The sequence below is a fragment of the Schistocerca serialis genome, chromosome 5, assembly GCF_023864345.2.
Source record: "Schistocerca serialis cubense isolate TAMUIC-IGC-003099 chromosome 5, iqSchSeri2.2, whole genome shotgun sequence".
Taxonomy (NCBI): domain Eukaryota; kingdom Metazoa; phylum Arthropoda; class Insecta; order Orthoptera; family Acrididae; genus Schistocerca; species Schistocerca serialis.
In genome coordinates, this window is record NC_064642.1 from 312,950,124 (window position 1) to 312,977,416 (window position 27,293).

At 40.1% G+C, this 27,293-nt stretch overlaps 1 protein-coding gene across 1 annotated transcript in view; it reads right to left on the reverse strand.

The window, feature by feature from the left end:
- The window catches only part of LOC126480868 (roquin-1), a 231,080-nt gene that overhangs the window by 24,713 nt on the left and 179,074 nt on the right, over positions 1-27,293 (reverse strand). Inside the window, exon 17 of the mRNA XM_050104246.1 lies at positions 12,821-12,928. Coding sequence (XP_049960203.1) covers positions 12,821-12,928 — 108 coding nt within the window. The remainder of the gene's footprint in view (positions 1-12,820; positions 12,929-27,293) is intronic.

The following is a 27,293-nucleotide window of genomic DNA, read 5'->3' on the forward strand; positions in this document are numbered from 1 at the left end:
CGTGAAGAAGACAAGTGGAGAAAGAATGGCCAGAATTCACAGGGGGAGACCAAGCCCCACCAGGGACCGACATCAAGTAAAAGTAGTTGTTATTGTACAGTAAACACAAAACTAACGGAACATTCAGTGGTTCAAATATAATTGAGTAAAACCTAACTAAATGTACAGGTGGTTCAAATATAATGGGAGAAGAATAACAGGTAACAGACATTACTACGAGAAAATGTGCATAGGCAGAATTGTTGAAACTGGGGACTGGACACCAAGGTAAGGGTGTCCCAAGGGACTGCATAATGTAGAACAGATCCAGAGGTATACTGGAGAAATGCAAACAGCACCGAGAAGACCTGGTAAATATAGACCGTAAAGATTACACCTATTTTTATATTTCTGTAAGCTGTCCTTGTTCTACATTTAAGTTAGGGAAAACGGTTTTTATACCTTTTGTAAGAGTTTTACTGACATTAGTTAAAGAGAGAGGAGTTTTTTGAACACAAAAAAAGAGCAAAACGTGATAACTTTGAAGTCTCCAGGAATAACAAAAACAGACCATTAGCCTTATGGTTATTCCACTGTTTTTTCCACTGTGATACAAGAATGGAGGAAGATGCTAAAATTTGATTGTTCATTAAGTTACGTTTTTGCAAGTAGTAACACTTCGTGTAATTTTTATACTGGTACTTTTAGAGAGACAGGTTTTTCAATAGCTTGAAACTATATACTTGTTTTTGGGTAGGTTAATCTGGTTAGGCTCTATTCCAATACCGTTCATGGGTAGACTCCAGTTTTAAGGATCTTAGACAGCCTGTTTTCTGGACTAAAAGTGGCTAGAGAAGAGTATTGTCTCGTTAAAATAAGAAGTATTAAAGTTCTCCAGTACTTTTGTATTTGGCAGGACGGAGGAAGACAAACCTGGAATGTGTCCGTGAGAGGGCATAAATACTTTATTGGGTATGGAAGTATCCGGAACTGTTCAAGAAGGATAATTTCCTGTTGAATGCGAAATGTAACTATACCTAGATACTTTGTCCTGGAAGCAGTCAAAGTGTTGCTACCTAAATGAACAAGATGCAATACAACTTAAATAGTTCCTTATGTATTTTCCAAAAATAATTAACATCAACCATATTAAACAATACACGGAGCATTAGGACATTCCATTACTACCCCAGACCGTGTTTAAATCTGCAACTAACATTGCAATATTGTTTCAAAGTGGGTGGATATTATTCTTGTTCCTAGGAAGTGGAATATCTAGTGCACCCTCATAGAGTATGCAACCTATCTGGTTGGAAAGTTATTAAGTTGATGGGAGGATGTAATTCCAATTCAGGCTAACATATAATTGGATCCTAGTAGATACTTTTATGGGAATATGACACAGATTTCACAATACTGGGCGAAAAATCTATTCAGTATGATATTTTCTAACTGATGAGGAATCAGTTAGAGACTGACTTGTTACAGTTGCAAACAAAATTCATTTGATAAAACAATTGATAAAAAAACGTTCTTGCTGTGCTTGATGCATCTAATAAGGTTTCTGATGAATAAAAACCCCAATCTCTACACATAAAAGGAAATGTCCTGATTGATTAAGTGTCTTATCATCGCCCAGTCCAAACTGCTACGGACAGAAACTTGAAATCTAGAGAGCCTGTTGATATTATACTGTAGGTATTGTTTACTAAGCAAGGGGGTGAAATAGGAAATGAAAAGTTTTTTTAAAAGTATGTTGTTATTAAGGTAATTCCGAAGCTAGAACTACAAAAATCGGTATTTGGCTTCATGGTCAGAAGTAATAATTAAAAAAATGTGTGTTTCAGGATTTTTGTAAATTCCACTAGTAAGGGGGGGGGGTGAAAAACTTTTTTTTCTTTTTTTAAAAGAAATCATTACTAAGGAATTGCTAAAGTGTTTTTAAAGATACACCTGTAAAAACTGGTATTGGATTTCTTAGTTAGAAAAAAAAGTGATTCAATGTGTTTGGAAATTCAGCTTCTAAGGCACTGAAATAGAAGATGGAAAGTTTTACAAAAATGTTTCATTATGAAAGTATTTTGCAAACGAAATCTATGGACATTTGTATTTGGCTTCTTGGTTAGAAGTAAAAAAAAATACAAGTTTCACTGTTTTTGGAAATTCAACAGCTAAGGGGGTAAATAGGGGATGAAAAGTTTTATGAAAACACTTCATTAAGAAAGCAGACTCCCTTTTTGGTCCAAAGTATGTTCGGAAAAGATCATGCTTTTATTGCGTAAAAAGTTTAGAAGGTGTTGCAATCTGTGAAGTAAATCAAATTGTACACAAAAAGAAATGGACGTTGATACATTAATTTTTCAGAAGACCAAGTATATATTTATAAATTATGTTTGTTATTACTATGCAAACTAATCATTACTGATGACAAATAGGTAATGCACTTAAATGTGACCAGGTGTAAAGCTGGTGCTAAAACCACTTATCCGATTTGTCTCTTTCTTTTTTTAACTTGCTATATGAAATTAAATTAAAACCCTTTAATTATGCAAAGACTGTCTCAGTCACTAACTCTTTCATACTGTGTAGATCAATACATGAGCAATGGGCCTAAGAACATATGTGTGTGTGTTTTACTTTTCACCTATACATGGATGAAAACGAATTAGTCAGGTAATCGATTTGTGAAATGTAAAATGTCCAAAGGTAGAATTTTAACTATAATGTAAATAACAGTTGATATGTCAGAAAAGACATCCTACTTCTGTTCATTCATGTATCAGAGACTACTGCATCAACCTGTTGTCAGTCTAATTGATATTAAAAAACAGACATCATTATCCATAGCTCTAATTGTGCAGCTAGCAAGGTGGGTATGTAATGTCATGACATTGTTGACACTAACATTCACATTTCTACTGTTAGTGCAATAAAAGGTAAATTCTAATTTGACTATGTTTAGTTTAGACTATTGTGTCCTACATTTAATGTTATCATCCATAAAAGGCTGAACCAAAGCTTCTTTTTGAGGTGAGCAAGCTTCATGGCTGACTGGGGTTAATATGTTGTGTAATGTAGATTGACTGCTGTTGTGCCCGCCGCACAAGCCAAATATGTGAGAACGAGATCCATGATGCCTCATAGATACTGTTCTTTTTTTAACAATAAATTATTGTAAATTGTTTTTCCTGATTGGAAAGCTTATCACTAAGTAATAAGTCTTGTTGATTAGCTTCATACAGCAAAATGTAATACAGCTGGAAAACATATATCAAGAAAAAATATCTGGATTTTATTTTATGTCACAACAATGATAAAAAATTCATATCTCAACTTTTTCAGAGTTAATTGCCTTTTGTAGGATTGAGACTGCTATCTGAAAGAAACGTGATGAAAGGGGTTGAATGGAAACAAATTTTGGTGTGGAATTGTTGGCAGTAGTTGAAGCCTCGCTACCAGTGTACATTGCTTTTAGCAGTGAAAAGCAGACCCGCTCCCAGTATAATCAAGGTTGTTCAGTGAAAGAAACAACTCTCTAATGGTTTTATTTATCATCTTACAATTAGTTAGATACATAATATTCACATAATCAGTTTTGGCACACAGTTGCAATCTTCAGATGTGGCTCAGCCATGAAAAAATTCGTAATCATATATAAATAAATACAGTTATAGTACTGAACCATTTCTAACAAATAATGGTTGCATTTACATAGTGCATAACTATAATCTATTTCTCTGATAAAGAGAATATTCCTCTCAGGTTAATCATGAAGAATACACACTGTAGAAGAATGTGTGGCTGTTATTAGCACATGATTGTGCAGTTTATCTTATCTGCACATAGCACCAACAAGAGACTTGAAGAGACATGAATCAGAGAATCAATCAAAAAGAAGTCCAAATGCATCAACTTGTCATATAAACAATGGGTTAGACTTGCCAAAATCTGTACCACATTCAGCTGCTTCACAAATTAGACCACCAAGATAACATAGCTTGTCGAGCTGCGTGTTGCAATTTGATAGAAGCTGCACACAACGAACACATGGATCACAATTTTTTTTACAGATGAGGCCACATTCCAAATCTGCAGAAAAGATACCAAACTGTCACATATAGGGTAACGACCTGCCTCATGCTACCACTGAACGGCAAAGAGGCACTTCAAAAGTGAATGTATGAATTCACATACACTACAGTTTATGGACCTTTCAGACAATTACAGGAAATATCTTCCTCGATATGCTGCAGCAATTCCTGAAACCTAAACTTAAACAAAAAGGCACTCCAAAAGGACACAGCCTCTTCATTTTGCTTTGATAGTAAGGGTGTACCTAAATCAAAAACTAGCCAACAGACGAATTGACAGACGTTCAGCAAGGCTGTGGCCGTCACGATCACCTGATTTGACATCCCTGGGGCCTTCAGTTGGGAGTACACCAAGTCAAGGATTTTCAAAAGAAAGATAAGGGATCTCCAGGATATAACAGTTCGAATCTGGGATGTAGGATCAGCAATTTCACAACATATGCTTCTAAATGTATTAAGGTCTGCTCTGCAATGCATCAAAATGGACAGCAATCATGTTGAAGTGCAATGAAAATGTGGACACGTTGACTATAAACATACATTCGTATTTTGTAAATGCTTCCATTGTTTCGTAGAAATGGATCGAGACACTACAACCACTCTACAATTGTTCATATATAGATACAATGCTTTTTTTAAGTGGATTGAGCACATCTGAAGATGGCAACAAACAAATATAGTTGGCATTTAGCCTAACTATATTTGTTACTATATGTGTCCAATGCCTTTTTATTGGATTAAAAACACCTGAAAATAGCAACTACTTGCCAAAAACAGTAATGTGAATATTGTTACATATCTTAAGTGATTGTAATGTAATAAATTATTATAAAAACTTTTACAAAGGTAGCATATTTCCAATTGACAATATGTCAGGTTTTTTTAAAAAAAAAACTCTCTAACCATTTCAAAAACAGATGACCCCTGTCCTATTTCCTAGCATACCTAACACTCCTCTCACACTTGCTAACCAACCACAAATGAGGACCCTGTTAGCCACTTCTTACCACCCAGAATTGTAAGACTTAACCATGGTCTCTTCAAATGCTTTGACAAACATCATTGCACACTGAAATGAGAAACACCCTCCCCTACCTCCCAAAGTGGTATTCTGCCATCTACTCAACCTAAGCAATAACTTTGTCCATCCATAAGACTCTTTTCTGCTCACAAAACTTTATCCAATGGATCACAGCCCCATTGAAGACCCAGGTTAAAAACCTACCCCATATATCTGCGCAACAATTCCTATTTCAACCCTGTCATTAGCATTTATCAACTCATTAAAGACCACCACACTGTGCAGCTACATCACAAATCAACCTCATTTTAACCACTGTAGAGCATTCTGTGTGTGTAAGAGCACAAATGAGCTAGCCAGTCTAATGAAAGACCACCACCATCACCACCACCACCACCACCACCACCATCCTGTAGCCAAAAGCCAGCTAGACCATCACATGACTTAGCGTACTGTCCAACATACTTTCGTTAGCCTGAATGGCTGATTTACAACTCACGCCATTTGGATTCTCCTTACCAACACCTATCTTTTTCAACAGTGCAAGTGGAAACTCTCCCTAAACATCATCTTTGTTGCTGTAATTTACTGGATTCCATCCTTCAATACTCTTTTTACACTTCCTAGTTTCCAATCCCACCTCCCTCAGCACCTCATTAACACTGTTTCTCCTCTACTCCATCACAATTCCCTCATTGTAATATTTTACTGTCTCTTTCCTTTCCTCTTACACTGTATCCTTGCCCCTGTTCTCTTCAGGTTCCTCTTTTCCCCGTCTATGTTCCTCCCAGATATGTCAGTCCCCAACCAGCCTCTGCACACAGCTACTTGCTCCTCCAAAGCCAAATCTTCCCTAACCCTCTTATTCTGTTCCTATCTTTCCCCATTTCAGGTCCGTTCCATCTACCTACCATCCTCCCGATCTGAGATCACCCTGTTGTCTTACGCCATTCTCACAAATATTGTAAAACCGATGTGGATGTGGAGATGTACCAGTTTTGTGATGTCACTTCCCGTCAATTCATGTTGAGTAAAACACTGCTGCATGTGAAACAAAAAAGAAGTTCTATAATAATTTGGGAATGTGGTAAGAAACACATTTAACAGTATGAGGTGCTTATAAATGAATGATGAATGAATTAATAATAAATCGATTTATTACTTAACATGGGCAAGCCTTACAGCATAAGCAGCTGCAACTGTCTAAGTTTTTGATGCACTGCTCGCTGTTCGATTGTCAGGCTTACTGCACTAGTATAGTATACGGCTCCAAGATGGCGTCTCAATAGGAAAAGGCTTCCTGTGTGCACTGTTTCAAGGTGCTCAGATCTTTGGTTACAGTGCAGCATGAGTTTCTTGCATGGTTTAGGAAAGACCCACCACACAAGAATAACATAGATAGGTAGTACCAAAAGTTCGTGGAAACTGGATGCCTTTGTAAGGGGAAGAGTCATGGTTACCCTATGCATCTAATGCAAACCTTAAAAAGAACCTTTCATTGAAGTCCTCATAAGTCACTTAATAAAGCAAGCACGAAATTGTCCACACCAAAGATTACGGTGTGAAAGGTGTTGCAGACAAAGTGAAAAAGCGGTGCTCCTGAGAAGAGTTGAAGTTAAAAATGGAGGGCATTGTTTTTGCAGAAAGCCTCACCTCCTGCGATGAAGCCACTTTCCATGCAAGTGTCAAAGTGAACACACACAATGTCTGTAACTGGGGGAGCAAGGAACAACATATGCAGATGCAGCATCAGTGTGACTCTCTAGTGAACATTTTGTGTGCAGTGTTATGCAAGATAGTGCACATCCCATTTCTCCTCAAACAACAAACGGTGACAGGTAACTCACTTTGAGACATATTGGAAACCTGGTTATTACCCCAGCTGAATACCAGTTATAATGATTACCTTTTGCAACTGAATGGTGCTCCACACTATTTTCACAGGAATATATGCAAGCTTCTTAATCACATTCTTCACAGACACGGGATTGGATGTACTGCAAGAGCCGACAATCAATTTCTCCCGTAACCAACCCATTTGTCAAATTTAACACCTCACAATTTCTTTCTGTGGGGGTCTGTGAAAGACTGAGTTTATGAAGCTCCAATGCTCATGCCTGGAGAAAGTGTGAGGTCAGATAAAGCATGCACTGCAGACTATCACAGAGTACATGCTACACTGAATACAGGAAAAAAATTAGTTACCATGTAGGTGTGTATCGTGGGACCAAGGGTGCATATATTTAAGGGTTGTGATTAATCCATCAAAAACTGGGACAGTTACTGCTGCTCATGCTGGAAGGTCTGCTCGTATAATGTGATGAATCGATTTATTATTAATTTTAAAACTGCTCCATTCATTTATTAACAACCTGTATTGCATTTTGTCATTTTCAGTTGAAACCCATGTTTGGTGGCTTTTATATAATAAATGAAATGAAATGATCTTATGGCATTGCTGGCTGGGAGGCCTCATCCGGGGAGGTTCGGCCACCAAGTAAGAGTCTTATTTCAGTCGATGCCACATTGGATGACTTACGTGCCGGTGATGAAGATGAAATGATAATGAGGACAACACAACACCCAGTCCACGAGCAGGGAAAATCTCCAACCCAGCTGGGAATCAAATCCAGATCCACTACATGGCATGCAAGCACATTACCATTCTACGAATATATACCATTTCAATGCACCAGCACATTGAGGACCTCTTGAAATTGTGTCATTCTCGGTACAAGTTGTTGTAATAAAATGACAGATCATCATATTAGTGGTTGAATAATTTTCACATTTGAACAATGGAAACTCCAGGTTGGATGAATATTACCCACTGAGTTGCAGATGAAAAGACTATTACATATCGTAGCTTTCGGCCAAAGCCTTCTGCAAAAAGAAAACACACACACATTCACACAAGCAATCCCACCTCAAGCGCACATGACTGCTACCACTGGCAGCTCCGACTGGAATGTCGATAAAAATACGGAGATACGAAGTAACGTTTACCTAGTTGGAGTCTTGCTGTACCCAAAAACTTTTTATTCACCTTTGTGTTTTATATTAGGTTCTGGGAATTTGTCATTAATGTAACAGAACTATGTTCTGTAATATTCTCTATTATGTAAATATAAGTACGTTCGTTATCACTGTTCAGATTTTACAAACACTTTCTCAATTTTGGGATACATAATTCTTTTATAAATACGGGCTATGATTGTGTGCATCAGGTTTACTGATATCATCTTCAAGACCTGGACCCGGGCCAAGACACCGTATCCTCATTCTTTCACAATATTAACATCTTTTCTCTCCTCTGCTTCACCTGGTCCTCTTCAACCCAGTGTGCCAATTTCCTAGATGCTGACCACCTCCTTTCTGTGGCTCTGTCCACATTAAACTTCCCAACCACCAACAGTACCTGCATTTTGACAGCAGTCAGTCCTTCCACACTAAAAAATCCCTCCCACACAGCCTGACCATCTGGGGATGGAGTATCTGTAGTGACAGGAACTCCCTTGCCCATTATGCTGAGGGTGTCACCAAGGCCTTCACAGATAGGCACTATATCGCAGATACAATCCATAAACAGATCTCCCGTGCCATTTCCCCTCATATCCCCAATCCTCCCACCAGCCTCAGAACCATCTATAATGGAGTGCCCCCTTTGTCACACAATACCACCCCTATCATAGTGCCCTGAAATGGGGGACATACTACCGAAGATCCTTCCCAACCCTCCTTAAGTAATATTATGTTGCCCACCCAACTGCCACATCGTCCTAGTCCATCCCTATGCCACTCCTACTCTCAACCCCAACTCCTTAACACAGGGATCATAGCCTTACGGAAGACATGCCCAATCCATCCACCCAGCACTTCCTATTCCAGTCCTGTCACAGGCTTAACCTAACCCATCAAAGGCCAGGCCACCTGTGAAAGCAGCCTTGTCATATGCTAGCCCTGCTGCAATCATTGCACAGCTTTTATACTGACATGACTACCAACCAACTTTCCAACAGGACCAACACCCATCACCAAACTGTGGCAAAGAGCAAAGTAGACCAACCAGTGGCACAATATGCAGCTGAACATAACATGCTCGATTTCAATGGTTGCTTCACTGCCTGAGCCACCTGGATCCTGCCCTTCACCACCAGCTTTTCTGAACTGTGCAGATGAGAGCTATCCTTACAACACATTCTCCGTTCCTGAATTTTCCCAGTCTGCAACCTATTCTGGCCCTTCGCCCTCTTTGTGGGCTGCCCTCTGCCAATGCACTCACATGTTTCCCCTTGCCCATTCCTCTCCTTTTTCACTCCCCATTAACCCCTTCCCTTTCCCCACAGCCTCCAGACGCTGTGCCTGTTGGCAATATGGTCCCTGCACATTCCACCAGACAGTGCTCTTCGGCATTAAGAGTGCTTGCCTGTGTGAATGTATGTGTGTGTGTGTGTGTGTGTGTGTGTGTGTGTTTTCCTGTTTTGAATAAGGCTCTGACAGAAAGCAAATGTATAAGTGTCTTTCTGTTGTGCCTGCCTGCAACTCAATGTGTCATCTTTAAGGTAAGTAGCAAAGTAGCAAACTTCACACACATACATCCATAGAAGCATGCATGGTGGGTATCTCAGAAACCTTGACTGTAGGTGTCCTGCCTCCCCTTCCCAATCTCCCGCAACTATTTCCTCTTTTTTTGCCCTGAACACACAACATGTGGTTCCAAAAAATAAGTTTGTGATGGGAAGTATCTAGTGTTAAGTCTCTATTTGTGATATTTTCTCTTTCTGTATACTTGTCATTAATAATATTCTGTTTCAGATATTCCTAACATTAATTTTTATTCACATTGTAAAAATGTATATTAAGAGCCATTTTAATACATTTGTGGCAGTTATATGTAATTTACACACATTATTTAAGCAATATAAAAAGAAAAATTCTAAATAACTTAGGACACCACTCGAAGTGTTGAGTTGTCAACACGCAAACATGACAGAGGAAGAAAACTTGTCAGCTTTCAGAATAAATCCTAAGTTGAACTAGAGGCCCCCCAACACACACACACACACACACACACCTGTGCTCCTACATTGTGCTGGCTGGATACACAATGCCGGGATTGCACTTCAGCTGGTGGAATAGGGTGGAATGGGTATTGTGTTAAATGGAGTGCTTAGAGAGGGGAGTGGGGATGGGCGAGCTAGTGGCTTAGAGGGAAGCAGCAAGTTTACTGACTAGGTATGTGGGTGAGAGGGGTGGCAGCTACACGGGCTAGTCCCGTGATGTGCGAATACTGAAGCTGGTGTGGGATGCAGTGGACGTAATGTAGAAGACATGGATTCAGAGGAGGTGACAGGACTGAGGAAGGGGAAATGATTAGGTGGAAAGTGTGGGGACAGTGGGTTAAGATAGATTGAGGCTAAGAAGGTTACAGCAACGAAGGATATATTGTGAGAATAAATCTCGTCTTTGTAGCTCAGAAAAGCTGGTGGATTTGGAGGTGGTGGAGGAGAGGGAAGGATCCAGATGGCCTGGGTTGTGAAGCAGCCATTGAATTTGAACATATTATTCCAGTAGGTGCTCAGTTTTGTTCTTGGTTATTGTTTGATGGTGGCCATTCTTTCAATTGTACAGCTAGTTGATTGTCATTCCAACACAACAAGCTGTGTACTGATTGCAGCAGTGTTGTATATGACATGGATGCTCTCGCAATTGGCCCTGCCTCTGATGGAGCGGGATAATCCTGTGACAGGGCTGGAGTAGGAAGTGTTGGGCAAGTGGCTTGGGAGTGCAAGTGGCGTATGGATAGTCTAGGGTGTTGGATAGGCGACAGAATACCACTTTAGGAGGGTTGGGAAGAATCTTGGGTATGATATCCCTCACTTCCAGCTATGTTCATAGACAATCAAAGTCCTGGCAAAGGATGTGATTCAGTGGTTGCAGTCCAGGATGATATTGGATGACAAGGATGACACTCCTGAGTAGCAGATTTTGGCATGGGAAATCTGCTTGAGAACTGGGTTAAAGTGGCTGTGCCTGACTGTGAAGGCCTCATGAGACCAACAGCAAAATGGGGCAAAGGTGTTCTTGTCACTGCAGGTAACTCCGTCCATAGGTGGCAAAGTTTCCAAACCTTTGCCACGGGGAACACATTCCTGTGGAAGACTTTCTGCTCCAATCTTGTCACAGGTTTATCCTACCTCACCAGCCATGTTATATACCAATTGTGCTGCAATCACATGCAGCTGAGCAGAACATGCTCAATTTCAGTCGCTGTTTCACAGTCCACGCCATCTTGTTCCTGCTCTCCACTGACTTTCCGGAACTACACAGATGTGAGTCATCCTTGCAAGACATCCTTCACTCCTGTAACCCTCCTGGCCTTAATCTCTGTTAACCTACTGTTGTTACACCTTCCACCCATCAATTTTTACTTTCTTTGAGCTGTCACTCGCTCCAAATCCATGTCACTTTCATCATACACTGCAGCCCACCAACTTTGGTACCTACACAATACATGCCTACACCATGCACCCTCCCAAATTCCTGGCCTTCATCTGAGCCACTAACCATCCCCTCCCCCACCCCTTTTTCTGCCTCTTACCACTCTCTGTTTTCCACCCAGTCCACTGAGTGGAATGGCGCAGTGGTTAGCACACTGAACTCGTATTCGGTAGGACGACAGTGCAAATCCACGTCCAGCCATCCTGATTTATGTTTTCCATGATTTCTGTAGATCGCTTCAGGCAAGTTCTGGGGTGGTCTCTTTGAAAACGGGCACAGCCGATTTCCTCTCCATCCTTCCCTGACCCAAGCTTTTGCTCCGTCCCTAATGACCTCGATGTTGATGGGACGTTGAACATTAATCTCCTCCTCCTTCCCCCCATCCCGCCCCACCCCATCCTTTTCCATCTGCCAAAATGCAATCCCAGCAAGCACAGTGAAAAGGCACAGGGTGTGTGTGTGTGTGTGTGTGTGTGTGTGTGTGTGTGTGTGTGTGTGTGTGTGTGCGCGCGCGCGTGTGTGTACTCTAGCTCAAGAAAGGGCTGATAGCTAGCAAGTTTTCTTTCTCTTTTGTGTTTTGCCTTCAGTGACTCAATGCCTGCAATTCGGTGAGTGCTCTCCTTTAGTCCTAAATTATTTATATTCTATCAGAACTTTCCTATATACTGAAAGTGAAATTCTATTCAGAAACAAAACAAGGTTGTACAGTGGTTAAGCTACTGGTGTGCAATCGGTAAAAGAAAGAGCTCCAAGTCCTGTCCAGTTATCCACACTGACATTTTGTGGTCTCTATATGGATGAATGGCTATGATGGGATAATTTCTTTGAAGAGAGTCACTTTCCTTCTCACTCTTGTCCTCTTAGAGAAATTGTGTGTGTCACTCACAGCCTGGCTAGTGATAAAATGTTTACCAGTAATATGCCTTCTTCCTTCCATTCATAGGTACACAGCAAATCAGACAAAACTAGAAGTTTCTATGACAAATAGACAACTGATCTCATCCCCTAAAGCTTCAACTGTGTCAAACAGCTAAAAAATTATTTCACATGGAAAAAAAGACAGACAAAGAGCAATAAATTAAACAAAAGACACACCTCTCAAGCATCTGGTCTCATCACTCTAACTCTGACAACACTACAGTTGTGCAATTAATACAAAATTACAAATTACGAAACAGTTCAGCACTTTAAACTGAAAAGGAAGAAAAAAATGAATACTGATACTTACATCATCACTTCGACAATCTCCATTGTACTTCAGATCAGTAGAGTAACTGTCATTTTTATTACTTAAAAATTCACCAGCTGGTATTGGCAATGCCGATGATAAGAAATTCTGTAACAAATTTACTATATCAATTTATAACATCTTGACACATTTATGTGTTTATTTATCAAATATGAGAATTATTTCTGCAGTTCAGAAGTTGGGAGATGATGTACGTAACCATTAGGGCCAGGATTTTAGTGACAAGTCATATTTTTTTCTGAGCTATAGGGTGAATTTTAGAACAATTTATACACAAATCTAGTCATTTTAGTGTCGAAAAATCCATTTTGATTGTGCATAAAGTCATATTTCAACAAATTTTAGTAATACATCATACTGTGGCTAACTTTTAATATAATAGGTCATATTTCTGTCAACTTTTGCCAAAAACGCATATACCGTTTTTCTCGTATCTTACGGGACACACGAATAAGAAAATGAATATGTTGCTCATGAGACAATATTTAACGTGCTATTATGAAAGATAAACAGATAAATTAGTACACAGCTTTATTTCTCAGGACTGTAGCAGAAAATCGGTATACCACAACAGTCGTTTTGCGAACATAAAACATTGTTGCGCAGAGTCGACAATACGCTCTCAGAGCCAACAAAGCCGGCTACTGCCATAATAATCATCGCAGTCACACAGTTGTTCCCAGTAACCAGTTTGAATACAGCCTTTGCTTGTTCAACATGCCTAAAGCAAAGTGCTCCGACAGCGTGAAGTTGCGAGGATATGTTCGAGAATTTGGAGAGAAGTTCTTTAGTACTGATGGGAAAATATTATTTTGTAAACTGTGTGAAGTTAAAGTTAGTGCAGAAAAGCGCTTTAATGTGCAACAACACTGTAATACCGCTAAACACAGCAGCTGTGTGAAATGAAGTGCTGAAAATAACAGCAGGCAAACATTGTTATTTGAACAGAGAAGGTCAATCGTCAACCGTGCAATCATTCTGCAAGGATTTGTGTGAGATGATGGTGTACTGCAACATCCCATTCGAAAAGCTGAAGAATCCACGCTTCAGATGGTTCTTGGAGAAGTACACAACACATCCTGTTCCAGACGAATCTACACTGAGAAAGAACTATTTATCCATATGCTACAATGATGTGTTCAACAAAATACGAATTACTATTGCTGAGCAACAAAAGATATGGCTGTCGATAGATGAAACTGTGGATATTAGTGGGCGATATATTGCAAATTTTGTTGTTGGTGTTCTAAAAGTTGATGGCCCTGGAGATATGTTCCTACTAATGTGTGAAGCTCTCTATGGAGTAAACAATTGCTATTTTGTTTACAACTCTCTGAAGCTACTGTGGCCAGATGGTGTGAAAAGAGACAACATTTTGCTGCTTGTAACAGATGGTGCTTCATATATGGCTAAAGCAGCCAAAATGCTTCAGATTCTCTACCCCAGTATGGCGTACGCCACTTGCCTTACACATGCATTGCACAGAGTTGCGAACAAATTACCCTGACGTGGACAAGCCACCAAACGACTGGAAACTGTTGACACGGCCTTGAGTATTGTGCAACATGTGCAGCGTGAGTTGGGTCGAGCTCGTGGTCATGTGGCTGACAAAGTGAAAACCAAATTGCAAAGTGTTCTCCAACGGAATCCTGGATATTCTACACTGTGCAAAATTAGTGACAATCTTTCAGGCAATGCCGCAAAATTTGAAGATACTGAAACAAAGCTGAACTCCAGTGACCTGGCTGCCTTCAAATACGCTCCCGTGACGTCTTGTGAAGTGGAGAGGAGCTTCTCCAGGTACAAAACTGTCCTCAGCCACAACCGTAGATCTTTGACAATGGAAAACCTGAAAATGCTCCTTGTGATCCAGTGCAACTTTGCATATACTGAAGATTGACATACGGTATTAAATAACGTGAAACACTTTAAACACTATTTAGAAATAAAAACATTGTTTTACTGTTTCGATAGATGATCTTTTCACTCTATTTTGTGTTTAGAAAATAAAACACTCAGACATTCAAAAAATAGGTGCAAATTAGCCACAAAACCTACAGAAAGAAAGAACTATACTTACAATATTTTGAGAAGTGAATTTTGTATTATTTTATGGTGAATAAAAAATTAAATAAACAAACACAAATGCTTTAAGCAAACTTCCATTAAGACATATTTTATTTTTTAAGGTCATATTTATGTAAGTTTTAGGTCATAAATGCTTGCATATTTCACTGTTTTTTAGGTAATTAAAATCCGGGCCCTAGTAATCATCCAGTAGTCTTTTACGAATAACCAATGTTCCTTCACATAACACTGCTGTCAATTTATAACATCTTGACACATTTATGTGTTTATTTATCAAATATCAGAATTATTTCTGCAGTTTAGAAGTTGGGAGATGATGTATGTAATCATCCACTAGTCTTTTACAGATAACCAATGTTTCTTCATATAACACTGCTTGTAATTCTCGAAAGACAAATAACTATGCGTAAGAGATGTTTAAATATTTTTCTTCCAATGTTATTTTAAAAATGTTCTCCATTTTCTTTTAAACAAATTGACATGGGCACAACAGTACCTTCAGTACATTATTTACTCATCAAAAAGGCTCACTGTTGTTCACAAAGATAATGCCTACTGCATGCTAAGTTTACATCTATATGGTCAAAGAGTACTGTACTCTCACATTCTCATAAATCGCATCAAACTCTTAAATGTTTCTATTACACTCTGTGAGTCAAAAATAGGGAGTCTACTGAGAATTTATCTATATGCTGGCTGCTCGATAGATACTCTGTGTGATCAAAAGTATTCGGACACACCCAAAAACACAAGTTTTTCATGTTAGGTGCATTGCACTACATATCAGTGACCTCAGTAGTAATTAGACATCACAAGAGAGCAGAATGGGGCACTTTGCGGAACTCAAGGACTTTGAACGTGGTCAGGTGTCACTTGTGTCATACGTCTGTACACGAGATTTCCACATTCCTAAACATCCCTAGGTCGACTGGTTTCGATGTGATAGTGAAGGGGAAACGTGAAGGGACACGTACAGCACAAAAGCAAACAGGCACCTCGTCTGTTGACTGACAAGAGACCACCGACAGTTGAAGAGGGTCGTAATGTGTAATAGGCAGACATCTATCCAGACTGTTGTTGTGGTCTTCAGTCCTGAGACGGGTTTGATGCAGCTCTCCACGCTACTCTATCCTGTGCAAGCTTCTTCATCTCCCAGTACGTACTGCAGCCTACATCCTTCTGAATCTGCTTAGTGTATTCATCTCTTGGTCTCCCTCAACGATTTTTACCCTCCACGCTGCCCTCCAATTGGTGATCCCTTGATGCCTCAAAACATGTCCTACCAACCGATCCCTTCTTCTAGTCAAGTTGTGCCACAAACTCCTCTTCTCCCCAATCCTATTCAGTACCTCCTCATTAGTTATGTGATCTACCCATCTAATCTTCAGCATTCTTCTGTAGCACCACATTTCGAAAGCTTCTATTCTCTTCTTGTCCAACTAGTTATCGTCAATGTTTCACTTCCACACATGGATACACTCCATACGTATACTTTCAAAAACGACTTGCTGACACTTAAATCTATACTCAAAGTTAACAAATTTTTCTTCTTCAGAAACGCTTTCCTTGGCATTGCCAGTCTATATTTTATATCCTCTCTACATCAACCATCATCAGTTATTATGCTCCCCAAATAGCAAAAATCCTTTACTTCTTTAAGTGTCTCGTTTCCTAATCTAATTCCCGCAGCATCACCCAACTTAATTTGACTACATTCCATTATCCTCATTTTGCTTTTGTTGGTGTTAATCTTATATCCTCCTTTCAAGACACTGTCCATGCCATTCAGCTGCTCTTCCAAGTCCTTTGCTGTCTCTGACAGAATTACAATGTCATCGGTGAACATTAACGTTTTTATTTCTTCTCCATGGATTTTAATACCTACTACGAATTTTTCTTTTGTTTCCTTTACTGCTTGCTCAATATACAGATTGAACAACATCGGGGAGAGGCTACAACCCTGTCCCACTCCTTTCCCAACCACTGCTTCCCTTTCATGCCCCTCGATTCTTATAACTGCCATCTGGTTTCTGTACAAATTGTAAATAGCCTTTCCCTCCCTGTATTTTACCCCTGCCACCTTCAGAATTTGAAAGAGAGTATTCCAGTCAACATTGTTCAAAGCTTTCTCTGAGTCTACAAATGCTAGAAATGTAGGTTTGCCTTTTCTTAATCTAGCTTCTAAAATAAGTCGTAGGGTCAGTATTGCCTCACGTGTTCCCATATTTCTACGGAATCCAAGCTGATCTTCCCCAAGGTCAGCTTCTACCAGTTTTTCCATTCGTCTGTACACAATTCGGGTTAGTATTTTGCAGCCGTGACTTATTAAACTGATAGTTCGGTAACTTTCGCATCTATCAACGCCTGCTTTCTTTGGGATTGGAATTATTATATTCTTCTTGAAGTCTGAGGGAATTTCGCTTGTCTCATACATTTTGCTCACCAGATGGTAGAGTTTTGTCTGGACTGGCTCTCCCAAGGCTGTCAGTAGTTCTAATGGAATGTTGTCTACTCCGGGGGCCTTGTTTCGACTTAGGTCTTTCAGTGCTCTATCAAACTCTTCACGCAGTATTGTATCTCCCATTTCATCTTCATCTACATCCTCTTCAATTTCTATAACATTGCCCTCGAGTACATCTCCCTTTTGTAGACCCTCTATATACTCCTTCCACCTTTCTGCTTTTCCTTCTTTGCTTAGAACTGGGTTTCCATCTGAGCTCTTTGATATTCATGCAAGTGGTTTTCTTTTCTCCAAAGGTCTCTTTAATTTTCCTGTAGGCAGTATCTATCTTATCCCTAGTGAGATAAGCCTCTACATCCTTACATTTGTCCTCTAGCCATGCTTGCTTAGCCATTTTGCACTTCCTGTCGATCTCATTTTTGAGACGTTTGTATTCCTTCTTGCCTGCTTCATTTACTGTATTTTTATATATTCTCCTTTCGTCAATTAAGTCCAATATTTCTTCTGTCACCCAAGGATTTCTACTAGCCCTCGTCTTTTTACCTACTTGATTCTCTGCTGCCTTCACTATTTCATCCCTCCTATCCAGACTATCACACAGGAAACCCAAACTGCATCAGGATCCGCTGCAAGTACTATGACAGTTAGGCGGGAGGTGAGAAAACTTGGATTTGGTGGTCGAGAGGCTGCTCATAAACCACACATCACACCAGTAAATGCTGAACGACACCTTGCTTAAACCACACATCATGCCAGTAAATGCCAAACGACACCTTGCTTAAACCACACATCATGCAGGTAAATACCAAACGACACCTCGCTTGGTGTAAGGAGCGTAAACATTGGACAACTGAACAGTGGAAAAACATGTGGAGTGGCAAATCACGGTACACAATGTGGCGATCCGATGGCAGGGTGTGTGTATGGCGAATGCCCTGTGAACATCATCTGCCAGCGTGTTTAGTGCCAACAGTAAAATTCGGAGGCGGTGGTCATGTTTCTCATGGAGGGGGCTTGCACCCCTTATTGTTTTGCCTGGCACTATCACAGCACAGGCCTACATTGATGTTTTAAGCATCTTCTTGCTTCCCACTGTTGAAGAGCAATTCGCGGATGGCAACTGCATCTTTCAACACAATTGAGTGCCGGTTTATAATGCATGGCCTGTGGTAGAGTGGTTACACTGCAATAACATCCCTGTAATGGTTTGGCCTGCACAAGAGTCCTGATCTGAATCGTATAGAACACCTTTGGGGTGTTTTGGAATGCAGACTTTACGTCAGGCCTCACCAATCGACATCGATACCTCTCCTCAAGTGCAGCACCTCGTGAAGAATGGGCTGCCATTCTCAGAGAAACCTTCCGGCACCTGATTGACTGTATGCCTGCGAGAGTGGAAGCTGTCATCAAGGCTAAGGGTGGGTCAACACCATACTGAATTCCAATATTACCGATGGAGGGTTGCACGAACTTTTAAGTCATTTTCAGCCAGGTGTACGGATACTTTTGATCACATAGTGTAGATCTCAGTTGCTTCTATGAGAAACTAATCTGAAACAATAACTGGTACAACTCTCCAACCACATGACACTGATTAATAATAAACACATAAATAACAGTTGCGGTGTAAATCAATAGGCAGAACTCGAGAGAAAAAATAAGGCTTGAAAACACACAGCTGAAAACAGCAGACCAGCGAAAATATCTTGAGTGCATCATTTCAAGTGATAAAATGATACAGCATGAAATCAATAACAAAATTAAAAAATCAGATCATTTCTATCATCAAGCTTGGAATCTATTCTGGAACAAGGAAGACCCTTAAAAATCAAGAGAGAGACTCTTTCAGTTATACTTTGTGCTCATCATACCACATGGCTTAGGAAGCTGCACAACACAACCAAACAGGTTGACAACAAACTGCAGGCTACAGAAATGAAGTTCAGTGAATTAGGAAGGGTAGGGTGAAACATGAAAAAATAAGGGAACACGGTAGAGTGTACACATCCTTCAGAGAAAAAGGGACAAAGGCTCATTCCATATGGTTTGGCCATGACAAACAAATGGGTGAGGTAGGATAACAAAACAATGGCTACACACAGTTGTGATTGGTAGCAGACCATTAGGATAGCCAAGGAAGAGGTGGCTGGACCAAATGGAGGAGGATATATGAACAAGGTGAATCAGCTGGAATACAGTCCTAAGACAAGCATGGTAAAGGACACATACTAGAGAAGAATGCTGGAGTGGAAAACTGATAATGAAAATAAAATTGTAACATACTTTTATATAATACTCCTTTTAATGACTATGGATGTACATGGAAATAATGATGACATCTCTACAGTTAACTCCTAACAACACAGGACAACAAACTTCGCATTACAAGTGCATCTTGTACCTCAGAGTTTGAAGGCTGTCATGAACATAAATTCAAAGAAATTGTTTTGTATAGAATACAGCACTTGAATGTACTTAAATGAGTCGTTTGGCCATTCTAAACTGTGCAAGCACAACTATAAAGCTATAAACAAGCATGGGAAAAACCATTATGTCATAGTGTCACGTTAACTAAATTGTGCTGATGAAATTGACTAGACATTCACTTTCTTAAAGTGCTGAATGAATAAGAGTGCTACGGATTTGAAAATTTTGCTTGCCATTGGAGAAAGTCTGATCTGAATCCATAAAATCATAGACCAAATATGTTATGAATGGTGTAAACATATTCTTTTCTGCATATTATTTGAAAAATAACTGTATGCTACAAACAGGGAGCACTTCAGATTGCCCTTTCAACATGGCTTACCACAATATTCCACCAAGCAAAGTAAAATCATTAGAAATAAGAGAAGTATCAAATGAATGGTTCTTACTGCATCTGGTAAACAGGGTGCAGAAGGTAGATACAGCACAGGTTTCAAGCAAATTTTTGTGAAATATCTAAATGATACAAAATACATTACTACAGGTGTTCCTCAGGGTAGCAGTTTAGAACCATCACTGCTTGGATGTACAAAAATGACTTTGGAGATAAAGATGTAGGAAAGTTCTCAGCTGGCAGCATGTAAGAGTAGAGGCATGCATGCACGTGTGCTTGAGTTCATGCGAGGGGGGAGGGGATCTCATATATGTACATATGTATATGTAAGTATAATTATGTATGTATGCACTTATCCATATCTGTGGGTGCTGATAACCTCATTGTTGTGCGCCCTAAAACACTGATCATCATCATCTATATTTGTATATGCAGGTGTGTATTAAAATGTTTCTAGCACTGCTGTAAATTTACTTTAATATTTAATTTCTATTTAGAGAATGTCTAACAATAACGCTGATATATACATACGAACACAAGGATGTAGTGAATTAACTAAATGGTGGTTAATTACTAAGCTAAATTTATAGAAATCTTAAAAAAGTTACAGAAATGAATGATAAGCTACACAAATCGCTGTCAATTTGCAAACACGAGTTACCGTGATTAAAAGAATACATAAACAGCACTCTTTTTGCTTGCAGTGACATATCAGCCATGTTGCCCTGTGTCCTGTTTTCATACATTTTCACGTGTCCGAAATGGAACAGACAAGCATATACGCATTTTATTTTCATTCGATGTACTTTGTATGTTCTTCATCTGAAGTGTTGACTATAGAACTGAACTTTCTCCTCTTACTGAGCACATTTGCAATTGTATATACTGCATCATGTTATTTTTGTCTTCCACCTCCACAATGTCACAAAACATAGCTTCGTTAGAGGTAATCTGATTTTGACCCTGTCAGTGCTCCTTAACAACAGCAATATTGCGCACTTAATTTCTGTACTAAGGCACAACCAGCCTTGCACTTCTGCATGCTTCAGTAAGAGTGAATGAATTGATGAGTACGAAGCAATTGCAGTGCCACTGTTCTCAGATTTGTCAGATTCGTGAACTACAGCAGACAGGAAGGAAGACATTACAGCACTAACATAGAAGCAGTGCCTTGATTTCATATGTATGTTAACCTCAACATTAGACTCCGTTTCCGATCTATAGTGGGAGTTAGTTTCTGAGGATTTGGTAAATGTAATATGGTTGCAAGGGAGGGTTTGGCAGCTATGAGGGAATGTTGGGGAGATTTGATCGATGCTTTTGTAATGGTGGTGGATAGTATAGTCCAAGGCTGAAGCCTGATGTGAACAACAAGGGCAGTTTTTTTGAGGTGGTGTTGTGCATGCTACTCTAATTCCTGGTGGGCAAGGGTTTCACAATCTGGGAGATGGATGCAGGAATTTGGAATATGGAATTGCAAAGCAGGAGGATTTTATTGATGGAGAAGGGTAGCACAAGGAGTTTTGGGGCTCATTTACATGGCATTGCAGGACTAGCTTAGTGAGGGCTATGGACTGACAGAACTTGAACAGATAGAGGTAATAATATGTGAAATTGTGTAAAAATCAATTAAGGGTGAAATGGAAGTAGTAGAGTGAAGGAAGGTGAAACCTGAGTAACTAGGGCCTAGAAACAAAAATGAAATAAAATTGACGTGAAAAGGGGATAAGATCAAAGGAAAATGTAAATAAATACATACATACATAAAAATATAACACAGTGTGATGTAGGTCATTGGGTGTGTGTGTGTGAAGAGAGGGGGCAGCAGGTGTATTTGGATTACAAGCTGTCAGTAAGGAGCACATTTAAATGAAGGAAAGTGGGAGGGGAGGGGGGGGTCGTAGTTGTTAAGTATGGGATGTCCAACGTACACATGATAAAGGTGAAGCTGAAGGGAGGTGGTGGGATCAATTTGGAGGTTCAGGAATAATTATATAGGCTGGAACAAAGTGGGACCGAAGCACTGCACCCACAATCCTTGTGGCACAATAGCCATGTGCTGTGCTCGCACGTCACAGATTATACAGGGTGACTGTGAAGTCAGCTTCACAAGGTGTGTGGTAAGTGTTGAAAAGCATGTGTGGTTTGGAAGGTAACAATAAAACATAGAAAACTATAAACAGCAAAGGACAGACACTAAGTAATGTAATGCAATGCAAGAGGGTTTTGTAAGGTTACCTTTTGCACAACTCTCAAGTTCAATAATGCTGGTCATGTTAAAGGAGCACCTCTGCTTCTCATGGTCCCTGCAATGGAAACACTATTTTGCCACTAACCCTACCGATCAGACATAATAAAAAACTAATACTGAACTCTGCCTGACTCAATTTACTTCTCCATCTCACCATTATCCATCACCACTGCTCCCAAATCACCCCCTCTAAACTTTTCAGAATTCTCAAACCTTACCTCACCATCATTCTTCAAATCACTCAACAAGGAAACTCACATCTACATCTACATCTACATCTATAGTATTCAAACCATCGTGAGGTGCATGGCAGAGGGAATGTCCCAGTTATCAGGCTTTATTCCCATTCCAGTCATGTATGGAGTGTGGGAAGAATGACTGACTGAATGCCTCTGTGCATGCAGCATCTATTCTAATCTTGTCCTCAAGATCCCTGTGTAGGTGATACGTAGGGGGTTGTAGTATATTCTCAGAGCCATTTTCAAGAGTCTTCCGGTTCAGTCCCTTCAGTATCTCTGTGTATGGATTAAACGAACCTGTGGACATTCGTGCTCTCCTTTTCTCTATGAGTAATTTGTAAGCGATCTCCTTTGTGGATTGATTTCACTTCTCCAGTATTCTACAACAAATCAAAATCTACCACTTGCTTTACCTACAACTGAGCCTATGTGACCATACCATTTCATATCCCTGCAAAGTGTTACAACCACATATTCACACAAGTTGACTGATTGCAACAATGATTCATTGATATTATAGTCATAGGAAACTACGTTTTTTTTTTCTTCTTTTTTTTCCATTTTGTGAAGTGCGCAATTTTACTTCTGAACATTTAAAGCAAGTTGTCATTTTGAAATCTCATCAAGACTGACTGAATATTTATGCACCTTCTTTCAGATAGTACTTCATTATAGATAACTACATCATCTACAAAAAGCCTGATTTTACTATTGATATTGTCTGCAAGATCTTTACTGTACAACATATACTGCAAGGGTCCCTTTACACTTCCCTGTGGCACACACGAAGTTACTTCTCCAGCTAACGATGACTCTCCATGCAAGATAACATGCTGCAGACTCCCAACCAAAAAGTCCTCAATTCAGACACAAATTTCACTTGATACCCCTTCTGCAGAAATAACCACAATCCACCACATAAAAACTGATCTCGAACTCATAATCCTACCTGCTGACAAAGGTTATTGTTATGAAACACATGAATGACCTGGTGGAGGGACTCCATTAATTGTCAGATACACCCATCTACAAGACCTGCCATAGTGACCCCACTCTAGAAATCCAGCAGGGGCTCCAGTCCCTCCTCAGATCCTTTGGTCCATCCCAGAAACGCAACAGAATTTATCTCCCTCCCCAAACTGTCACTACCCACACCCATACGTTCTCCATGCTTCCTAAACTGCATAAACCCAACCACCCACCAACATTCCATTATGGACGATTAAGGGTGCTCCAGAGAGAGACTCTCTGAACTTACGGACCAATGTCTTTCAGCCTGTTACCCATAAACTACCCAGCTATATGAAAGACAAACTATTTCCTGCACTGACTCTCCGCAGTTTTCGATACCCTGCTCATCACTGTCCATGACACCACATCCTCTACTGAATACTACATTTTCCAATCCCAGCAGACTTCAGCTACAATCTAATTCCCAATCGCTTACTTCTCTCCTTTGAAGGCATGACCTATAAATGAATCCATCATACGTCTATGGATGACCTACAAATGAATCCATCATACAGCTATGGGCATTGTCGTGGCACCGCCCTACACCAACCTATTCATGAGCCATCTAGTGGAATCCTTCCTAACCACTCAGTAACATAAACCACTCCTCTTTCACAGATTCACTGACATCTTTGTGAACTGGACAGAGGGTAAGGACACCTTTCTGCATTCCTCCAGAACATCAACAACTCCTTCATCCATCCTTACTCCACCACTGCTACCACTCCCTTACCTCATGGACTCACATCTCTGCAAAAGACCTAGATATACGATCTGTCCCATACAACCTCCCGCTACCATCTCCTCCAGGTCCTCTCACAGGCATCTCCTACCCCATCAAAGGTAGGACTACCAGTGAAAGCAGGCATATGATCTACCAACTTAACTGCAACCACTGTGCTGCATTCTATGTGGATGGGATAACTAATTGTCTGTCTGCATGAATGGTCGCTGCCAAACTGTGGCCAAGAGATAAGTGGACCACCCAATTGCTGAGCATGCCATACAAGGTGATGTACTTCACTTTTAACAGCTGCTTCACAGCCCAAACCAGCTGGATTTTTCCCACCAACACCAGCTTTTCTGAATTGAGTAGCTCCCTGCAACATATCCTTCATTCCTTTACTCCTCCTGGCCTCAACCTTCACTGGTCCCTGTCCTTCACCTGCCATTTCAATACTATACATGCTTTCTATCCCGCTAACACACCTACACAACTCTTTCTCTCCTCTACCCCCGCCTCCACCCTTCCAGTGCTGCCTCCCCAGGCTGCACATAACAGCCCTATTTTGTACCCAACACATCCCTGCACATTGCCACAGGCAGCACTAGCATCTTCGTCCACCCCTACTCTGCTATCTTTCTCCCACAACTTCCTACACCTCTTCCATTGCACCACTACCCACCACAGATAGTTTGCTGCTCACTTCCGATGTAGTTGCAGTTGGGGCCTTATTGCCTAGGAATGACAGTGGCCATATGTGAAATGTGCCTGTGTGCGAGTTTTCTGCTTCTGTTGAAGGACTTAGTCCAAATGCTGAATATTTCTTACATTCTTTTTCATTGTGGCTGTCTGTTATGCAATCTATCTGGTCAGCAGCACTCTACCATTTCAATACTGTTACAATATTGTGAAAGGGAAAGCTGCTACTCACCATATAGCGGAGATGCTGAGTTGCAGAGGGGCACAACAAACAGACTGTCACAAGTAAAGCTTTTGGCCAGTAAGGTCTTTGTCAAAATTAGACACACACACACACACACACACACACACACACACACACACGACTGCAGTGTCAGGCAATTGAGGCCACACTGAGTTGCTTGAGGCTGCAGTCACGTGTGTGTGAGTTGTGTTTGTGTGAGTGTGTATGTGAGTGTTTGTTGTCTTACTAGCCGAAAGCTCTTTTTGTTATGCCTCTCTGCGACTCAGCATCTCCGCTATATGGTGAGTAGCAACTTTCCTTTTCACAATATTGTGACATTCCATCCTGGATTTTCCACTATTTGACATTCCACACTGTCATTATTCTTTCCTGGACTTTGTATTGTTTAATATCTGTGCAAGTTGCAAGTCATTTTATCTGGGTTTGCAACATTCAGTTGTCAACTGACAATGGCCTAGCAAGCTGAAAGCTGGTTTTTGATGAAATAAATATAATTTTTCAGAACGTTAGAAAGTGTTTCCTATTATTAATTATTTTCTGCCAAGCATCAACAGAAAATTCAGTTAAGGTTAATTCTCTGCCGTTAATGTTGATTCTCTGTCATTTGACGTGATATAAACTATATGAAAACAGTTTTGTATTGCCTGCCTTATGTGTAGACTTACATACAAGTGAAGCAGGGAACGAAAGTAAAGCTTTGTGGAACTAAATAACTTCCCTGTGAAATAAAATCAGAACAATCCTTACAACATAGGCAATCAGTCTGAAAGTGCAAATCTCAAATCAGTGGGACAAAGACCTAAAAGTCAGAGGATGAAAGGATAGAAATTTGCAATCATTAGATAATACTATCTTATAATATACTATGAACACAATGGGTACACCAGTGCAACAGTACACAAAAGTTCTGTTCATCCAATGTACCTACTTTAGGCAGGTAATAATTTATACCGCAAAAAATAAAACTGGATTTTTGATTAGTTTTCCTGCCATCTATGATTCATAAGCTCATAATACAACAATGGAAGCGCAGGCCCAAGTGTTTTCAAAATGAACAGTTCTAGCACGCACTGAAGCGTCTGTTTAGTTTATCAGTTAATCACAATCTTGGTTATCGCCATTGACTGGTCCAGAAACTCATCTCAAAATCTTAATGACTCAACTTATTTTTGATGTGAACGTGGATAATATTTACGAGGGTAAGTCAATAAGCATCTGCAATGAATTTTTACAATTTATTACAAGAGTACACATTTTTTATTGATATCATTTTTCAACATGTCACCTTGTTTCCAATGTATGAGGGTGGTTTGGAAAGTTCTCGGAACAGAATAAAAAAAAAGTACTTACACCACTGAAACTTTTTTTTATTTTTCAATGTAGTCTCCTTCTAGATTAATGCACTTGGTCCAACCATGTTACAGTGCCTTGATCCCATCTTGAAAATGAGTTTCCTCCAGGCCTGCAAAATAGTTGTCAACTCCGGCTATCAATTCTTCATTTGAAGTGAATCTTCATCCACCAAGAAAAATTTTCAGTTTTGGGAAGAGATGGAAGTCCGAGACAGCCATATTAGGTGAATAAGGTGGGTGTGGCGACAATTCATACCTTAGTTCATGTAATTTTTCCATGGCAACGGCACACGTGTGCTGGCACGCATTGTCTTGATGGAAGATGACTTTCTTCCTTGCTACACCTGGGCTTTTTTGCATATCTTTTGTTGCAATTTGTCCAGGAGGTTAGCACAGTACTCTCCAGTAATTGTTTGCCCAGTGAGGAGATAATCTACAAACAGAATCCCCTTCGCATCCCAGAACACTGATGCCATGACCTTTCCTGCCGAAGGAACTCTCTTTGCTTTCTTTGGTGGCGGAGAATCAGCACTGCTTTGACTGTTGTTTTGTCTCTGGGTTG